At 41.3% G+C, this 21018-nt stretch overlaps 1 protein-coding gene across 4 annotated transcripts in view; it reads left to right on the top strand.

Moving 5' to 3' along the window:
• The window catches only part of sv2ca (synaptic vesicle glycoprotein 2Ca), a 162125-nt gene that overhangs the window by 117814 nt on the left and 23293 nt on the right, over window positions 1–21018 (top strand). For 2 of the 4 annotated variants that reach the window (XM_072257163.1, XM_072257161.1), the window contains exons 4-6: window positions 3891–4024; window positions 15334–15423; window positions 19815–19914. In XM_072257163.1, the coding sequence (XP_072113264.1) occupies window positions 3891–4024; window positions 15334–15423; window positions 19815–19914 (324 nt within the window). Of the gene's footprint in view, window positions 1–1385; window positions 1393–3890; window positions 4025–15333; window positions 15424–19814; window positions 19926–21018 lie in introns of all 4 variants that reach the window. The other 2 variants (XM_072257162.1, XM_072257160.1) reach the window with 2 other exon arrangements.

The raw sequence follows: 21018 nt of genomic DNA, 5'->3' as shown, positions 1-21018 counted from the left end.
ACCAAGCTGGTGTGAGACGTTTCCTGTGAAAACATCTCCCTGCTCTCGGGTTGTAAAATAATAATTCACAACTTCATTTGGCAGAAAAGATCATCATTATGTATCTTATAATGGGTGGCACTGATTGATGAGTGCCAAAAAAATTTTTCTGCCTATCATCTTTGGTATGTGCGCCATAGGTCTTGGCCCCTGGATGTTGAAACAGGTGGTTTTAGATATTATGGATGCTCTAGTTATTGTCTGTAGATTCTGGAATTGTTTTCTGTAGATTGAAGAGTAGTAAATGAGTCTCTGCTGTTTCAGGAAAGAAAGGAGAGAAAAGACAGGGTAGGGAAATTGCTAGAATCTATATTGAAGAATGTAATAACCGAACATCTGAAGAGAATAACAGGACTGAACAGAGTCAACATGATTTATGAAGCAATAGTAATCTTAGGTTAATTTGTTTACATTCTTTGAGGATGTGACCATTTCAATAGATGAGGGTGATCCAGTCAGTGTGGAGCCACATACAAAATGCCAGATGAACTTAGCACGTGAAACAGCACCTATGGAGGGAAATAAACAGTCAACATTTTGGGCCGAGACCCTTCATTGGAACTGGAAAAGAAGGCGGAAGAAGCCAGAATAAGAAGGCTGAGGGAGGGGAAAGAGTATAATATGGCAGGTGATAGGAGAAGCCAAGTGAGAGGGAAGGTGAGTGGGTGGGTGAGGGAGGGGACAAAGTGAGAAGCTGTGAGGTGATTGGTGGAAAAGGCTGAAAAAGAAGGAATCTGATAGGAGAGTAGAGTGGTCCATTGGAGAAAAGAAAGGAGGAGGAGCACCAGAGGGAGGTGATGGACAGTGGATGTGGAAGATTTCAGGTGAGGTGGAGGATTGCAAGCAATTAAAAAAAATTTACTGATGATGATATATAATTTCAATATACAAATTGAGAATCTGTCAAGAAAACAAACCTTATGTCTCTCTTGAAATTAATTACTATTTTATTGCCTTCAGTGTATGGCTTTCTCAGTTGGATTTCATGCATTTTAATACTGGCATAAAAATGTTTACAGTTTTTACTGCAAATCTCACAAAGCTGGTTTTATTATACGTTTCTGCATCTGTTGAATTACCAGATTTTGAGGACTTGAGTCAGTTTATTCTGATTTCCTTGATCAGACTTTGGTAAATTTTTGTTAATGTGTATGGTGCACTCTGTAACATGAACAATATATTGTAGTCTCCTTTAGTACGAGCTGCACGATGCTGCATTTGATGGTGAACATTGCACTGAACAGCTATTAGACACTAAGGAGGAATTCTCAGGTGACTGACCTTCAATGTTTTGAACATTGCCTATTCAAGATTCAAGAATCAAGGTAGATTAATGTAATTTCCAGTACACAAGTGTAAAGGAGAACAAAATAGTTGTTACTCCAGATCCGACGCAGCACAAACTAACACAATAATATAAAATGTAATAAATTTAAATACATAAGATCACTTATATACATAGGTTGATTGTATGTCCATAAAGTGATGTTAGGCACAGGAGTGTCTGATGGTGGAGGTGTTGATCAGCCTTACTTCTTTGGGAAGGTAACTGTTTTTGGCTCTGGTTGTCCTGGTATGGATGCTGCATAGACTTCTCTTAGGGAGTGAGATAAACAGTCCATGAGCAGGGTGGGTAGGATCCTTCATGGTATTGCTGACCTTTTTTCCTGCACCGTTCTGTATATATGTCCTTGGTAGCGGGTCAGCTATTGCCGGTGATGTGCTTGACGGTTTTGATACCCATTGTAAAGCCACTTCAATAATGCTATGGAAATGTTAAAAAACGTCTGAGTGAATTGCATCTCCAAAGGATTTATAGCAGAGGTTCCCAACCTATGGTCCATGGACCCCTCGCATAATGTTATGACATGGTGTAAAAAAGGTTGGGATTCCAAAGCAGACTGATGAAATGAGAACTGAAATTCATCCAGAATAATTGATTACTTTTCTATGAATTATATTTCATTAGTGATTGTATTTCATCGGGAATTTGAGGAGATATGGTTTCACAACTAAACCATTTGAAAACTTCTACAAATGTACTGTGGAGAGGATTCTGACTGGCTACATCACTGTCTGGTTTTGGTGGGGGGGGGGGCTTCAGCACAAGATCGAGTTAAGTTGCAGAAAGTTGTAAGATTAGTCAGCTCCATCATGGGTACCAGCCTCCATAGTCTCCAAGACATCATCAAGGAGCAGTGCCTCAGAAAGCCAATATCCATCATTAAGGATCCCCACCACTCAGGACATACCCTCTTCACACTGTTGCTTTCGAGAAAGAGGTACAGAAGCCTGAAGTCACACACTTAGCAATTCAAGAATAGCTTCTTCCCTGCTGCCATCCAATTTCTAAATGGACATTGAAACCATGAACACTACCTTACTACGTTTTATTTATTTTGTTTGCACTAGTTATTTTAGCTTAACTACTTAATAAAAATATATACACTTAATGTAACTCAGTTTTATTCTCTATATTTATTTATCATGTATTTCATTGTACTGCTGCCATAAAGTTAACAAATCTCACGACAAATCTCATGACAAAGTTACATACATGGATAGAGCGTTGGCTGATTGGCAGGAAACAGAGAGTGGGAATAAAGGGATCCTATTCTGGTTGGCTGCCAGTTACCAGTGGTGTTCCACAGGAGTCCGTGTTGGGGCCACTTCTTTTTACATTGTACATCAACGATTTGGATTATGGAATAGATGGCTTTGTGGCTAAGTTTGCTGAGGAAAGATAGGTGGAGGGGCTGGTAGTGCTGAGGAAACAGAGAGTCTGCAGAGAGACTTGGGTAGATTGGAAGAATGGGCAAAGAAGTGGCAAATGAAATACAATGTTGGAAAGTGTATGGTTATGCACTTTGGCAGAAGAAATAAACAGGCAGACTATTATTTAAATGGGGAGAGAATTCAAAGTTCTGAGATGCAACGGGACTTGGGAGTCCTCATACAGGATACCCTTAAGGTTAACCTCCAGGTTGAGTCGGTGGTGAAGAAGGCGAATGCACTGTTGACATTCATTTCTAGAGGAATAGAGTATAGGAGCAGGGATGTGATGTTGAGGCTCTAAGGCGCTGGTGAGACATTTGGAGTACTGTGAGCAGTTTTGGTCTCCTTATTTAAGAAAGGATGTGCTGACATTGGAGAGGGTACAGAGAAGATTCACTAGCATTATTCCGGAAATGAGGGGATTAACATATGAGGAAAGTTTGTCCGCTCTTGGACTGTATTCCTTGGAGTTTAGAAGAATGAGGGGAGATCTCATAGAAACACTTTGAATGTTGAAAGGCATGGACAGAGTGGATGTGGCAAAGTTGTTTCCCATGATGGGGGAGTCTAGTACAAGAGGGCATGACTTAAGGATTGAAGGGCACCCATTCAGAACAGAAATGCGAAGAAATTTTTTTAGCCAGAGGGTGGTGAATCTATGGAATTTGTTGCCACGGGCAGCAGTGGGTGTATTTAAGGCAGAGATTGATAGGTATCTGAGTAGCCAATGCATCAAAGTTTATGGTGAGAAAGTAGGGGAGTGGGACTAAATGGGAGAATGAATCAGCTCATGATAAAATGGTGGAGCAGACTCGATGGGCCGAATGGCCGACTTCTGCTCCTTTGTCTTATGGTCTTATGGACATATACCAGTCTTACAGTATCAAAGGTTTTGGGGAGACGGCCAGGGAATGGGTTTGAGGAAGGGAGAAAGGATCAGCCATGGTTGAATGGTGGAGCACACTCAATGGGCCAGAAGGCCTCATTCACTCCTATATCTTATGGTCTTATACTGGTGATATTAAATCTGATTGTTATTCTGTTTCTGATTCTGAATTTGCTTCTTTTTTGGACAGGTTGGAGTTTCAGTATGGGTTCTGCATACCAGTTCCACAGCTGGCGAGTGTTTGTCGTTGTCTGCGCTCTTCCCTGTGTCTCCTCAGTTGTGGCACTTACCTTCATGCCTGAAAGTCCTCGATATCTGCTGGAGGTAAGGTCCCTGGCAGGGGGCTTCTTTCTGCCTGCAATAACAATCTTCAAAATAGGATTGAAAATTGGCTCGGAGAAGGGTGGTGGTTGAAGGTTGTTTTTCAGAATGGAGGCTGTTGTTGAGTAGTGTTCTGCTGGGACTGGTATTGGGACTATGTTATTTGTTATTTATGTAAATGATCTGGAAGTAAATGCATAAGGCATGATGAGGAAGTTTCCAGAGGACATGTAATGAGGAGTTGATGTTAATAGTGTAGTGGGTTATAATATAGCCATATAACAATTATAGCATGGAAACAGGCCATCTTGGCCCTTCTAATCCGTGCTGAACACTTACTCTTACCCAGTCCCACCGACCTGCACTCAGCCCATAACCCTCCATTCCTTTCCGGTCCATATAGCTATCCAATTTTACTTTAAATGACAATATCAAGCCTGCCTCTACCACTTCTGCTGGAAGCTCATTCCACACAGCCACCATTCTCTGAGTAAAGAAGTTTCCCCTCGTGTTACCTCTAAACTTTTGCCCCCTACCTGTCAACTCATGTCCTCTTGTTTGAATCTCCCCTACTCTCAATGGAAAAAGCCTATCCACGTCAACTCTATCTATCCCCCTCATAATTTTAAATACCTCTATCAAGTCCCCCCTCAACTTTCTACGCTCCAAAGAATGAAGACCCAACTTGTTCAACATTTCTCTGTAGCTTAGGTGCTGAAACCCAGGTAACATTCTAGTAAATCTTCTCTGTACTCTCTCTACTTTGTTGACATCTTTCCTATCATTTGGTGACCAGAACTGTACACAATACTCCAAATTTGGCCTTACCAATGCCTTGTACAATTTTAACATTGCATACCAAATCCTATACTCAATGCTCTGATTTATAAAGGCCAGCATACCAAAAGCTTTTTTCACCAGCCTATTCACATGAGATTCCACTTTCAGGGAATTATGCACCATTATTCCTAGATCCCTCTGTTCTACTACATTCTTCAATGCCCTATCATTTACCATGTATGTCCTATTTTGACTAGTTCTACCAAAATGTAGCAGCTCACAATTATCAGCATTAAACTCCATTTACCATATTTCAGCCCACTCTTCTAACTGGCCTAAATCTCTCTACAAGCTTTAAAAGCCTACTTCATTATCCACAACACCACCTATCTTAGTATCATCTGCATACTTACTAATCCAATTTACCACCCCATCATCCAGATCATTAATGTATATGACAAACAACATTGGACCCAGTACAGATCCCTGAGGCACACCACTAGACACCGGCCTCCAACCTGACAAACAATTATCCACCACTACTCTCTGGCGTCTCCCATCCAACCACTGTTGAATCCATTTCACTACTTCAATATTAATACCTAACGATTGAACCTTCATAACCAACCTTCCATGTGGAACTTTGTCAAAGGCCTTACTGAAGTCCAAATAGACAACATCCACCGCTTTACCCTCGTCAACTTTCCTAGTAACCTCTTCAAAAAATTCAATAAGATTTGTCAAACATGACCTTCCGCGCACAAATCCATGTTGACTGTTCCTAATCAGACCCTGTCTATCCAGATAATTATATATACCATCTCTAAGAATCCTTTCCATTAATTTACCCACCACCGACGTCAAACTTACAGGCCGATAATTGCTAGGTTTACTCTTAGAACCCTTTTTAAACAATGGAACAACATGTGCAATGCACCAATCCTCTGGCACCATCCCCATTTCCAATGACGTTTGAAATATTTCTGTCAGAGCCCCTGCTATTTCTACACTAACTTCCCTCAAGGTCCTAGGGAATATCCTGTCAGGACCCGGAGACTTATCCACTTTTATATTCCATAAAAGCACCAATACTTCCTCTTCTGTAATCATCATAGTTTCCATAACTTCCCTACCTGTTTCCCTTACCTTACACAATTCAATATCCTTCTCCTTAGTGAATATCGAAGAAAAGAAATTGTTCAAAATCTCCTCCATCTCTTTTGGTTCCACACATAGCTGTCCAGTCTGATTCTCTAAGGGACCAATTTTGTCCCTCACTATCCTTTTGCCATTAATATAACTGTAGAAAAGCTTTGAATTTATTTTCACCTTACTTGCCAAAGCAACCTTGTATCTTCTTTTAGCTTTTCTAATTTCTTTTTACATTCTTTTTACATTCTTTATATTCCTCGAGCACCTCATTTACTCCATGCTTCCCATATTTATTGTAGATATCTCTCTTTTTCCGAACCAAGTTTCCAATATCCCTTGAAAACCATGGCTCTCTCAAACTTTTAACCTTTCCTTTCAACCTAACAGGAACATAAAGATTCTGTAGTCTCGAAATTTCACCTTTAAATGGCCTCCATTTCTCCATTACACCCTTCCCATAAAACAAATTGTCCCAATCCACTCATTCTAAATCCTTTCACATCTCCTCAAAGTTAGCCTTTCTCCAATCAAAAATCTCAACCCTGGGTCCAGACCTATTCTTCTCCATAATTATATTGAAACTAATGGCATTGTGATCACTGGACCTGAATTGCTCCCCAACACATACCTCCGTCACCTGACCCATGTCATTCCCTAATAGGAGATCCAACACTGCCCCTTCTTTAGTTGGTACCTCTATGTATTGCTGCAAAAAACTATCCTGCACACATTTTACAAACTCCAAACCATCCAGCCCTTTTACAATATGGGCTTCCCAGTCTATGTGTGGAAAATTAAAATCTCCCACTATCTCAACCTTGTGCTTACTACAAATATCTTCTATCTCCTTACAAATTTTCTCCTCCAATTCTCGCTCCCCATTAGGTGGTCTATAATACACCCCTATAAGTCTTACTACACCTTTTCCATTCCTCAATTCCACCCAAATAGCCTCCCTAGACGAGCCCTCTAATCTTTCCTGCCAGAGCACTGCTGTAATATTTTCTCTGACAAGCAATGCAACACCTCCCCCTCTTGTCCCTCCGATTCTATCACACCTGAAGCAACGAAATCCAGGAATATTTAGTTGCCAATCACACGCCTCCTGCAACCATATTTCACTAATAGCTACAACATCATACTTCCAGGTATCAATCCATGCTTTAAGCTTATCCACCTTACTTACAATGCTCCTAGCATTAAAATAAATGCATTGAAGAAATTTTCCACCTCTTACTCTCTGTTTATCACTAACAGTGCAAACAACTTTGCTATCTCCTTTTTCTTCCTTCTCCCCTACATCTGTTCCTACACTCTGGTTCCTCTCCCCCCTTGTATCTAGTTTAAATCCACTGGAGCCTCTCTTGCAAACCTACCTGCAGAAATATTTGTCCCCCTCCAGTTCAGATGTAAACCGTCCCGCTGGAACAGGTCCCACCTTCCCTGGAAAACTGCCCAATTACCCATAAATCTGAAGCCCTCCCTCCTGCACCATGTCTTCAGCCACGTGTTGATCTGTGCTATTTTACTATTTCTAAACCCGCCTGCACGTGGCACTGGTAACAATCCTGAGATTGCTATCCTGGAGGTCCTGTCCTTTAACTTGGTGCCTAACTCCCTGAATTCACCTTTCAGGACCTCCACACTCTTCCTACCCACATCATTGGTCCCTACATGGACCACGACATCTGGCTGCTCACCATCCCTCTTGAGAATACCAAGAACTTGATCCGAGATATCGTGGACCTTGGCACCAGGGAGACAACAGACCATCCAGGATTCTCGATCTCTTCCACAGAACCTCTTATCTGTCCCCCTTACTATCGAAACCCCTATCACTACTACTCTCCTCTTTACCCTCCTTCCCTTCTGAGCTGAGGGTCCAGTCTCGGTGCCAGAGATGCAACCACTGTAACTTGTCCCTGGTAGGTCATCCCAATCAACAGTATCCAAAATGAGATACGTGTTACTGGTGGGAATGGCCACAGGGGTGCTCTGCTCATTCTGTCTCTTCCTCTTCCCTCTCCTGACAGTCACCCAGCTACCCGTCTCCTGACTCTTAGTGGTGACTACCTCTCTGTAACTCCTGTTTATTTCTGCCTCTGCCTCCCGAATGACCCGAAGTTCATCCAGCTCCAGCTCCAGCTCCAGTTCCCTAACTCAGTTTGTCAGGAACTGCAGCTGGATGCACCTTTTACAGGTGTAGTCATCAGCGACAATTGTGCTCACCCTGACTTCCCACATACTGCAAACGGAGCACTCAACTGCCCTAACTACTGCCTCCATCACCTACTCCTAAGGTAATTAAAATAATTAAAGGAACTTACCTGGCCTTTCCTCACTTGGAGTGAAGCTTGTCCTCAGCATCTGCTCGCCAAAGCCTCTCGAGCCAAAGCCTTCCTACTCTGTCTCTCTCTACTCTGTTGCCCGCTCCATTAATCTGCTCACTTTTTAACTCTCCCGCTGCCTCATGGTCCGACTTTCATGCACTTGCACAGTTGTGTCCCGTTCAACCACCAAAGAAATGACCGACCCTTCTCAATCTGCTCACATAATAGATTACAACAGCATCTTCATCAGTTAGGGAAGTTGGCCGAAGAGTGGCAAGTGGATTTCGTTACAGATTAGTGTGAAGTGTTGCATTTTGAAAAGTCAAACCAGTGCAGGACTTATGCTTTCATGGTAGGTTTGGGGCAGGAGTAGTGGAACAGAGAGGATTGAGAGTATTGTTGCATAGTTCATTGAAAGTAATTTCAAGGGTGGTGAAAAATGCATTTAACGTGTTAGCCTTCATTAGTCAGGGAACTGAGTACAGGAGTTGGGAGATTGTGGTGCAGTTGCATAAGATGTTGGTGAGGCTACACTTGGAATACTGTGTACAGACTCGGTCATCTTGTTATAGTAAAGATGTGGTTAAACTAGAGAGAGTGCAGAAAAGATTTATAAGGATATTGCCTGAGTTAAGGGAGAGATTGGCTGGGCTAGCTCTTTATTCCTTGGAACATAGAAGAATGAGGGATGACCTTGTAGAAATGTTTAAAATTATGAGGGGCATAGATGAGATGGACAACCAACAGGGAGGCTGCATCTCCTCTCTCCCTGATGACTATGTACATCTGCATGAAGGTGTGACAGCTCCTTAGAGACTGCGTTAAGGAAATGGAGCTGCAGCAAGATGATCTTCAGCTCATACAGGAAAATGAGGTGATAGGTAGGAGCTACAGGGAGGGAGTGACCCATAAAATGCAAGAGGCAGGTACCTGGATGATTGTCAGGAGAGGGAAAGGGAATAGGCAACCAGTGTAGAATACCCCTGTGGCCATTTCCCTCAACAATATTGTGAACAGCCAGAAATCGTGGAACATATTGGTATCAATGGCATAGGTAGAAAAAGAGGGGAAGGTCCTGAAGAGGGAATGCAGGGAGCTAGGTGGAAAGCTGAAAAGCAGGACCTCCAGTGTAGTAACCTCTGGCTTGCTGCCTGTGCTATGCACCAGTGACGGTAAGAACAGGATGATTTGTCAGATGAATGCGTCGCTGAGGAATTGGTGCAGGGGGCAGGGTTTCAGATTCCTGGATCACTGGATCTCTTCTGGGGAAGGTATGACCTGTACAAAAAGGATGGGTTACACTTGAACCCAAAGGGGACCAATATCCTTGTGGGCAGGTTTGCTCGAGCTGTTGGGGAGGGTGTAAACTAATTTGGTAGAGGGATGGGAACCAGAGTGGTAGGGTTGAGGATGGGGCAGTTGTTATACAAGTAGATGCAGTGTGTAGTTTGACTGTGAGGAAGAACAGACAGATGACAGGGCAAAATTGCAGTCAGTGAGATGAGTTGAAGTATAGCGGGGGCCAAAATCAAAAAGGGTGATGAATACAAGTCTGAAGGTATTATATTTGAATGCACACAGTATATGCAATAAGGTAGATGATCTTGTAGTGCAGTTCGAGATTGGCAGGTATTGTGGGCATCTCTGGGTCATGGCTGAAAGGAGATCATAGTCGGGTGCTTAACATCCAAGGATACATATTGTATTGAAAGGACAGGCAGGTAGGCAGAGGGGTTGGGGTGGCTCTGTTGAAAAAAATGAAATCAAATCCTGAAGTGATTACATAGGATCAGAAGATGTAGAATAATTGTTGGTAGAGTTAAGAAACTGCATCCGTAAGAATACCTAATTGGAGTCCTCCATTCAGGCCTCATACAGGCCTCCGAATATTAGCCAGAATGTGAGCTATAAATTTACAATGGGAGATAGCAAAGGCATGTAAAAAGAGCAATGTTACCTTAGTCATGGAGAATTTCAATATGCAGATAGGTTCAGAAAATTAGGTTAGTGCTGGACCCCAAGAGAAGGCATTTATAGAAATGCCTGCGAGATGGTTTTTTACAGCAGCTGGAGATTGAGCCCACTAAGGGAATGGTAATTCTGGGTTCAGAGTTATGCAATAACCCAGATTTGATTAGGGAGCTGAAGGCAAAGAAACCCTTAGGAGACAGTGATCATAATATGATAGAATTCACCCTGCAGTTTGAGAAGGAGAAGCTAAAATCAGATGTATCAGTATTACAGTACTTTCAATAAGATGGCAGCGCGTTCAATCGCAACCACTTCTATGGGGTCAACCAAAGGTGTTACTGTCCTTTTTCTTTTTCAATATTTTTATTAATTACTTGCATAGACCAATGCAAAATACATTATGGTATTATGGAAACAGAAACAAGATTGGATTTCCCCATAACTATGTATAGTAAATTAACCATAATATTGAAAAGGTATATTTTATTCTAATCTAAAGCAAAATCAAAACCCCATAACAAATAGAAAAAAAAGAGAGAAAAAAAACAGGAAAAAAACTGTTCGGTTAAAAGAAAAGAAAAAAAATTTCTGACGTATAGTCATAAATTCAAACATATAATAGCCATCATCATTGCTGACCAAATCGCAAATTGTGAAAGTAGTTCCAAAGAGGTCCCCATAATGTGAAAAAATCTTGTCTAGGTATAGAAATAGAACACCTATTCTTCTCTAGATTTAAACATTACATAACATCAATCAACCAATGGGCATGAGTAGATGGAGTGACATCTTTCCATTTCAGCAACAAAACTCTTCTGGCTAAAAGAGATATAAAAGCCAAAATATGCAAATCATTCAGCTTAAGAGTAAAATCATTTCCTCCAACAATGCCAAACAAGGCACTCAGAGGGTGGGTTTAAAGTTTACTTTAAAAAGCTCCAAGAAAGTTTGAAATACTTCTTTCCAAAATTGATCAAGCCGTGGGCAGGACCAAAACATATGAATTAGAGAGGCCTCTTCGACATTACACCTATTAAAGTATAGAGAGAAATGAGTAAAAACGAGAGAGCTTATCTTTAGTCATGTAGGCTCTACGAACCACTTTAAATTGTAAAAGAGAGTGATGCACACATAATGAAGAGGTATGAACAAGTTTAAAAATTTCATTCCAGGTATCCTCATCAATTGAAATCTGTAGGTCATGATCCCAGAGGTTTTTAATTTTGTCTAACGGAATGTTTTTCAATGCCAGCAGCATACTATCAATATTAGATATAGATCCATTATGAAAAGGTTTCAAAGTAAAAATTGTATCAATTAAATTCTTATCTGGACATTTAGGAAATGTATAAAGTTGAGGACGCTAGAAGTCTCTAATTTGAAAATATCTAAAAGAGTGAGCTTTATGTTGTTGTCCTTTTTAAACATATTTAAGTGATTGTGAGACCCTGTTAGACATTAAGAACTTAAAGTACTGCGGGTGTACCCCATCAGTGAGTTTTCCATTGGCGGAGAAACAGAAGGAGATGGACATAATGCAGATTGTACTGTTGCCTGCATCAGAGAGGCATCAGTACGCAAAGGAGGTGTGCTGTATAACAGCGCGTGGTCACCTAAGTTGTTTTTCTTGTGATCGCAAGATCCTGTTGGACATTGTTAATGTGGAATGCTGTAAGTCCGATTCACTAATTAATTGGCAAACAGCAGGGGAACTGCATGGCCTTGGTCATAGCAAGGACTAGGCCTCCAAGAAGCAGTGTCACCTATTTACAGCCACCCAGGAAAGAGTCGGTGAACTCCATTGGAGGTGGTATAGCATGGTGTCCAAGCTAGAGTCAGTGCTGCCCCCTACTGTTCACTTGGCAGAACACAAGCCGTATTGTGTTCAACTGCAGATTTCTGCAACATTCATGGACTCAGGGTTTTGGACTATATTTTTTTGTGTGACTGTATTTTACTAATACCTTACACAAGCTTGCTATTTTATATATATGCTATATGTGCTTTGTACTGTGTGTGACTATTGGTACTGTGCTTTGCACCTTGGCCCCAGAGTAATACTGTTTGGTTTGGCTGAATTCATGGGTATTCATGTATGGTTGAATGATAATTAAAGTTTAACTATGAACTACGGACTATAGTGGAATAAAAGCAATTACAGCGGCATGAGAGAGAAGCTGGCCAAAGGTGACTGGAAGGAGACACTAGCAGGGGTGATGGCAGAATAGCAATGGCTGGAGTGTCTGGGAGGAATTCAGAAGGCAAAAAAAAGATACATCCCAAAGATGAAGGAGTATTCTAAAGGGAAGATAAGGCAACCATGGCTGCAAGGGACGTCAAAGACAACATAAAAGCAAAAGAGAGGGCATATGATAGAACAAAAATCATTGGGAAGTTAGAAGATTTGGGAGCTTTTAATAACCAACAAAAGGTAACTGAAAAACCATATGGAGAGGAAAGATGAAATGTTAAGGTAAGCTAGACAATAATATCAAATAGTTCCATTTATTATCAGAGAATACATACAGTATACAACTGGAAATGCTAGTCTTTGCAGGCATCCAGGATGAAAACAAATTCACACATATAAAGAGTAAAGATGAGAGTGGATACTGGGCTGCTGGAAAATGTCTCTGGAGAGGTAGTATTGGGGACAAATAAATGGTGGATAAACTTATTTTGTGTTAGTCTTCCACGTGTAAGATGTCAGCAGTATGGCAGAAATTTGAAAGTGTTGGGGCAGAAGTGAGTGTTGTTGTTATTACTAAAGAGAAGGTGCTTGAGAAGCTGAAAATTCTGAAGGTAGATGGGTCACCTAGACCAGATGGACTACACCTCAGGATTCAGAAAGAAGTAACTGATGAGATTGTGGAGGTATTAGTAATGATCTTTCCAGAATCACTGGATTCTGGAACTTTTTGGAGGACTGGAAAATTACAAATGTCACTCCATTCTCTGAGGGAGGGAGGGAGGCAGAAGAAAGGAAATTTTAGGCCACTTAGCCTTACTTCGGTGGTTGGGAAGATGTTTGAATCCATTATTAAGAATGAGGTTTCAGGGTACTTGGAGGCACATGATAAAATAGGCCAAAGTCAGCATAGATTCCTTAAGAGATGCAAAGGGACTTGGGAGTCCTTGTGCAAGATTCCTTAACAGTTAATTTGCAGGTTTGGTCGGTGGTCAGGAAGACAAATTCTCAAAATGTTAGCATTCATTTTGAGAGGACTAGAATACAAAAGCAACAATGTAATGCTGAGGTTTTATGAGTCATTGGTTAGACCACACTTGGAGTATTATGAGCAGTTTTGGCCCCCTTATCTGAGAAAGATTTGTTGGCATTGGAGACAGTCCAGAGGATGTTCATGAGAATGATTCCGGGAATGAAAGAGTTACCATATGAGAAGCATTTGATTGTTCTTGACCTGCACTCTAGTGAGTTTAGAAGAATGAGAGGAGATCTCATTGAAACCTATTGAATATTGAAAGGTTTGGGTAGAGTGGATGTGGAGAGGATGTTTTCTATAGTATGGGAGTGTAGGACCAGAGGGCATAGCCTCAGAATAGGGGAACATCCATTTAGAACAGAGATAAGGAAAAATTTATTTCGCTAGAGGGTGGAGAATCTGTGGAATTTATTGCCACAGACAACTGTGCAGGCCGAGTCAATGGGTATATTAAAGGCAGAGGATGACAGGTTCATGATTAATCAGGGTGTCAAAGGTAATGGGGAGAAGGCAGGAGAATGGGATTAAAAGGTATGATAAATCAGCCATGATGGAATGGTAGAGAAGCCTTGATGGGCCAAATTGCCTAAATCTTCCCCGGTCTTAAGGTCTTATGGACTAAAACAAAAAATGTTCAAAATACTTTGAAAGTCAGGCAACATTGATGGAGAAAGAAGCAGAGATAACATTTCAGGTTTTTAACTTTTAACAGTTTGTGATTTGCTGAGTATTTCCATCAGTTCTGTTGGTATCTTCTAATGTAAATCTCTAATGTCTGAGGATTATATTCATGGAAAAGTTACCAATTGCACACTATATTCTGTTTTCTTCTCTCCATCATCCTGTCATTCCAACTTTTCTCAAGACTCTGAGATTCCACAGCCATTCTAGGTTCTGAATCTGAGTGGCAGCAAATAAATTTGGGAATATAGTTGAGTCCAAAACTTTCGGCATTTAATGTGCACATCTTTCAACAGTGCATGGAGGCACAGGAGATGGCAGATGCTGTATTGTGCAGCAGAAAACTATCTGTTTGATGAGTTCGCCTGTAGCATCTGTGGAGGGAAATGGACAGGCAAGGATTTTTTTTTCCAGGTTCTTCTGAGCCCTGGCTTAAATTGATATTGTGCTGCTCCCTTTTGGTAGCTGGTGTCTCTCCACAATGTTATTCTAAAATATCAGCTGTCCATTTCCCTGTACACATAATGCTTGAGTTCCTCCAGTATTTATTTTAGCTTCTGAAAATGCCTCGCTGAATCACAATCAGATTCAGGAATCTATGGCTCAGGGTAATAGCCCCAGGCTGAGGTGAGCTAGTGTGGCAAGGAGTGAAGAAATAGAACCTTGGTCCTTCCTGATTTATGCACCTTAGAAGTAATCTTTCGACCACAAAGCACTTCCATCAATCACTTCTCCATTTGATCAGAATGAGGAATAAACTTCTGACCATATTAAACTGATCAAAACTGGGGCAGCACGGTAGTGTAGCAGTTAGCACAATTTCTTTCCAGCACCCATGATCCGTGTACAATTCCCGCCACTGTCTGCAAGGTATTTGTATGTTCTCCCTGTGACCATGTGGGTTTCTTCCCCCATTCCAGAGACATGTGGGTTAGCAGGCTAATTCGTCACATGGGTGTAATTTGGCAGCACAATCTCGTTGACCAGAAGGGCCTTTGACTGTGTTTTATCCTGAAATAAATAAACAAATAAAACTGACTTCATTAAGCTATCCCGATTTTGGTAGAAATAATTTATTCAGCAAATTTATCGACAAAGAAATCTTACTCGATTAGAAGTCTGTTATTTCTGAAATAGATAACCTGCCATGAATTTGGTTTGTCTGTGTTTATAGGTGGGAAAACATGATGAGGCCTGGATGATTCTGAAACAAATTCATGACACGAATATGAGAGCAAGGGGACAACCAGAAAAAGTTTTCACAGTAAGTTTGAAGCATAAAGTATTCACAGTAAAGGGTGTAGTAGTCATAGTAAATGGTGACATTTTCACAGATAAAGGCCGAAGTGTTCATCAGTAAAGGGTTCACAAGTGAACGGTGAAGTGTTCAGAGGTAGAGGGTGAAATGTCAAAGGTAAAGGGTGAAATGTCAAGGTTAAAGGATGAAGTGTTCACAGATAGAGGGTGGAGTGTTCACTGGTAGAGAGAAAAGTGTTCATGGGTAGAGGGGGAGGTGTCAAAGGTAGAGGGCGAAGTGTTCATCAGTAAAGTGTGAAGTGTTCATCGAGTAAAGGGTGAAGTGTCACTGGCAAAGGGCGAAGTATCACAGGTAGAGGGCAAAGTGTTCACAGATAGAGGGTGAGGTGTTCACCAGTAAAGAGCGAAGTGTTCACGGGTAAAGGGTGAAGTGTTCATCAGTAAAGGGTGAAGTGTTCACAGATCGAGGGTGAAGTGCTCATCAGTAAAGGGCGAAGTACTCACGGGTAAAGGGTGAAGTATCATGGGTAGAGGGCGAAGTGTTCATCAGTAAAGGGCGTATTGTTCACGGGTAGAGGATGAGCTTGGATTGACAATTTAGAGTCTTGAGAGATTAAATATAGGACAACTGGTTGGTATTTTATTTCCTTTATGGAAAACCCATCTTGGGAACAAGATTTCCTTGCACCTTGCTCAAGTTGATGTTTTGTTGCTTCCTGGTCTTTTGCAGCCTATACCTCCCCACAAGGTAGCAAATAGGAAATAAATAACAGTGGATTGAAATAGATATTCTTCAAAAAATCCCTTACATTGGAAAACATTTTTCTCTTCTGGAGCTTGTTTCTCACTATTGAAATACAGAAATTTAAATGTGCAGTAATGGTTAACAGTAATGGTGTTGATGAAATTACTGTATTGTTAGGATCATTATTGCTCTTCAGGCAGGAAAACCAGTCATCCTTTCCAGGTCTCAAGTATATGTGACTCCACATCTACCAATGCACTTGATTCTGAAAAGAAATACAAGCCTCCAACCTCATGGCATGATATATTGAGGTCACTCTCAGGTTAGAGAAGCAACATCTCGTATTCTGCTTGGGTAGCCTCCAACCTGATGGCATGAATATTGATTTCTCTAACTTCCAGAAATCTCTCCACCCTCCTCGATTTTTTCCCATTCCCCATTCTGGCTTTCTTCTTACTCCTTCTCTTCTCCTCACCTGCCCATCATCTCCCTCTGGTGGCCCTCCTCCTTCCCTTTCTCCCATGGTTCAACTCTCCTCTCCTATCAAACTCCTTCTTCAGCTCTTTACTTCTCCCACCTATCATCTCCCAGCTTCTTCCATCATCCCCTTCCCCCACCCACCCACCTTCCCCCCTGCCAACCCTCCCTCACCTTTTTATTCTGGCTTCTGTTTTTTTCTTTTCCAGTTTTGATGAAGGGTCTTGATCCAAAACGTTAATTTTTATTCTCCTCCATAGATGCTACCTGACCTGCTGAGTTCCTCCAGCATTTTGTGTCTGTTGCTGTGCTAAATACAGGAATAGATAACAAAATAGATTAGACTTGTTGGTCTCGCGGTGTTTAAGCATCACGAAATATGTAGAAAGCTAAAACATAAGAAAAACCTGTCTAGTGAAAGGAAATTGCTTTATGATGCTCAACCCCAGCTAATTATAGGCTATTTCACTGTCCAATGTAATCCCCTTGATTTAAAGTTTTCTATATTTAAAGTTTCTGTATTTTATCCTTGCTGGGCATCACCGAAAGGTGCACAAGACTGGTGTTTGGTATGTACATGGCGAACCTGAGAGTAGCTGGGTCCCCCAGCGGTGAAGGGCAGAAACTGTGACTTCCTTGGTTTTACTGCTAACTAAGTCAAGTTGTAAAGACAGAATTACTACATTCTTTACTGAAGGCAATCTGCTCCCAACTAACAGTGACTGGTACTCAGTGCTCACAACATGGTGCACTCAGTTCTTACAGATAGAGGAATGCTCACATACTTGGCACCTAATGGAAGGTGAAGCCATTAGCAAGGTGACATTGGCTCAGTTGGTGAAATGGGAGTCAGTTTGAGTTGATCATTTCAAAATGGAGCATGAAATGTTTTTCTTTTAACACATGACAGAGGAGCAGGGCCTCAAATTTCATTAATAGATCATGGGCGATATTGGACATGAGCCTATTACAGGGCATACCTCAGCTATCTCACGACTGCACCCCAGTTGCCAGGAGATGCATGATGACCATTTGAGGTATTTCAGGTAATATACTCTAAAAGTTGTATTCCGTAATTATGTCATATACTGTATTTTTCGATTATCCATTATTGCGGTCATGATGGCTTGTTTGTCGTCTGAAAATGCCGATTGTAATTAATGCTGCCCCAACAAATTTGAAGGGAGAAGTAAATAATGACAATTAATTTTGCCCTGAGATCACTGGCAGTGCGTACACTGCATCATCCTGTCTTCGTGCTGTATCCTGCTTCCAACTTTCACTTTAATTATCATGATTTCTGAAGTGATCCAAAGTGAAAATAAAATGATTCCTCGGTGACAAAGTTACATCCTGATTAAATAAGAAAAGGTGGTGAAAATGTGAAATAAAAACAGAAAATGCTGGAAATACTCAGCAGGTCGGGCAGCTTCTGAGTCTAAACAGCTCCCTGGCCCTTCATCAGACCCTTCCAACACTTCCTGTTTTTATTTCATATTTCCATAGAACATGGAACTAATTAAAGTAGTAATTAAATGCCTAACTAAGCTAATACTTTCTTCCTACACAAAGTCCGTATCCGTCCATTCTCTGCACATTCATGCATTATCTAAGAGCCTCTTCAATACTTCTACTGTATTTGCCTACACTATCATCCTCAGCAGCATATTCCAGGCACCCACCTCCCTCTACGTAAGAAACCTGCCCTGCACATCCCTTCGCAAACAAGAGAAAATCTGCAGATGTTCGAAATCCAAACAACACACACAAAATGCGGGAGGAACTCAGCAGGCCAGGCAACATCTATGGAAAAAAGTACAGTCAACTTTTCGGGCCAAGACCCTTTGGCATGACACATCCCTTTTAAGCTTACTCCCTCTCAGTTTAAGTGTATGTCCTCTTGTATAAGGGAGTTAGACTGTGGGCAAAAGATACTTCTCATACTTAGAAACTTTAGTCTCCACTGCTCCAAAGAAACAAACCCAGGTTTTTCCAACCTCAGTTTATAGCAAATGCCATCTGATCCTAGCAGAATCCCGGTACACCTTTTCTGTACCTTTTCCTAAGCCTCCATATCTTTCCTAATTGAATTGAATGCAGAACTCCAGATGTGACCTAGAGTTTTATAAAGCCGCAACACAACTTCCCGACGCTTGTACTCAATGCCTTGACTAATAATGGCAAGATTGCCATATGCCATCTTTACCACCCTATCTACTTGTACAACCATTTTCAGGGAGCTAAGAACTAGGATGCCGAGATCCCTCTGTACATCAACATTTTTAAGGATCTTGTCATTAGCAATGTACTCTCCCATTATATTTGATATCCTAAAGTGCAGCACCTCATATTTCCCCAGATTAAACTCTGTCTGCCATCTCTCCACCCATAGCTGCAAATGATTATTATCTGGCTGTTTCCTTTGACAATTGTTCACACTATCCACAACACCACCAATCTTGGTATGATTTGAGAACTCACTATTCCACCCATTCACGATTTCATCCAGGTCATTTCTATACATCACACATAACAGAGGTCCCAGTACAGATCCCTACAGAACACAACCTCTAGCCAGAATAAGTCCCTTGGACCACTACCCAAGGGAAACTAGTTCTGAATCCAAACAGCTGATTCAGCATAGATCCCATACATCTTAATCATCTGGATGAGTCTACCACGAGGGACTTTGTAAAATGCCTTCCTAAAATCTATGTAGATAACTTACACAGCTCTAACGTCATCAATCACTTTCATCACGTCCTGAAAAGACTCAATCAACCTAGTACAACACAACTTGCCAGGCTGGCAGTCCCTAATTAATCCAGCAACGTTGATGTGTGTTCCTTGAATTTCCAGCATCTGCAGAATTCCTGTTGTTTGAGTCCCTAATTAGGTCTTAGTTTTCCAAATACTCATAAATCCCATCCCTAAAGAACTTTTCCAATAGCTTCACTACCACTGATGAGAGAACTCACAAGCCTATGTTTCCAGGATTATCCTTATTTTCCTTCTGGAATAATTGAAGATTAGATACTTGTCACTTCCCTCCTGTTTCAGGCAGACTCACTAGCGTCTGCAGTCTTTTAATTTTCATTTACTGTTGAAAATATATCTACTTTAGAAAGAACATAGTCTAGCAAAATGATTTTACTTACCTCTATTTGTTTCCACAGGTTAATAGAATCAAGACTCCAAAATTGATTGATGAGTTAATAGAGATCCAGACAGACACTGGCACCTGGTATATGAGATGGTTTGTTCGAATTAAAACTGAAATGTATGGAGTAAGTAAGACAGCCCTGTGATTTCATATACAACATCATCTTTCATTTTGATGATATTTGATACTGTGCACCGGGAGAGACAAACATTTCACTGGTGATTTGTGGGATCTGTGTTGAATGTAGACAAATTACACAATGAAATGGCAAAGGCTACGAGCGTAACTCTAGTCTAACAGGTAAAAATCGGAGCTTGAGGTTTAGGAATGTGGGAGAGATTTCTATCTGGCTTAAGAATTTGGGATCTTGTGAGTTTATAACTGGACAAAATATCTTATTTCCATATAGCCGGAGGGATGCCACGGACAAAAAAATGTAGTGCAACCACCCTACCCTTGTCAGGATGGAGGTGTGGACTCATGGAGAGTGTTTTGGTGCTCTACGACTCTCCGGCCCTCCAGTCTATTCCTTCCATTGTGCTATTTCCAGTTACCAGCACCTAGTCTGTCTTAGTGACACAAACATTTATCCAGATTCTTCTATTTAAAGTTATGGGAGTACCTGCCTCCACCATGTTCTCAGGCAAAACATTCTTTGTTGCAGCCGCTCTCTGGATCAAAATTGGTTCCTCGGGTCCCCTCAAACTCTTTTATGTCTGGCCTTATATTTAAGCCTTCTGGTTTTAGTTCTCTGCAGAAGGGGAAAAATTATCATCAGTGATCTTATTGAAGCCCTTCATAATTTCCTATACTTCTATTTATGTGCCTCAGTCTCCTTCACTCCAGGGAATACAATCCAGCCCTATCCTATCTCTCTTCATAACTAAAATGTTCATCCCAGGCAACATGGTGGTAAATCGCCTCTGTACCTTCTTCAGTGCAGTCACGTTCTTTCTCCACATGCTAGCCGTGGTCTAACTAAGGTTTTATAAAGTTGTCCCATGACCTTCATGCCTTTATATTTAAGACCAGTATCTCATACACCTTCTTCACCACCTATGTACCAATGCAGCCACCTTTAGGGATCTAAGAATTTGTACATCAAGATTCAGAAAGTCAGAAGGCATGGGATCCAGGGAAGTTTGGCCAGGTGGATTCAGAATTGACTTGCCTGCAGAAGACAGAGGGTCATGGTGGAGGGAGTACATTTGGATTGC

The sequence above is a fragment of the Mobula birostris genome, chromosome 5 (assembly GCF_030028105.1).
Source record: "Mobula birostris isolate sMobBir1 chromosome 5, sMobBir1.hap1, whole genome shotgun sequence".
Lineage (NCBI taxonomy): Eukaryota > Metazoa > Chordata > Chondrichthyes > Myliobatiformes > Myliobatidae > Mobula > Mobula birostris.
This window is presented reverse-complemented; position numbering and strand designations above follow the sequence as displayed.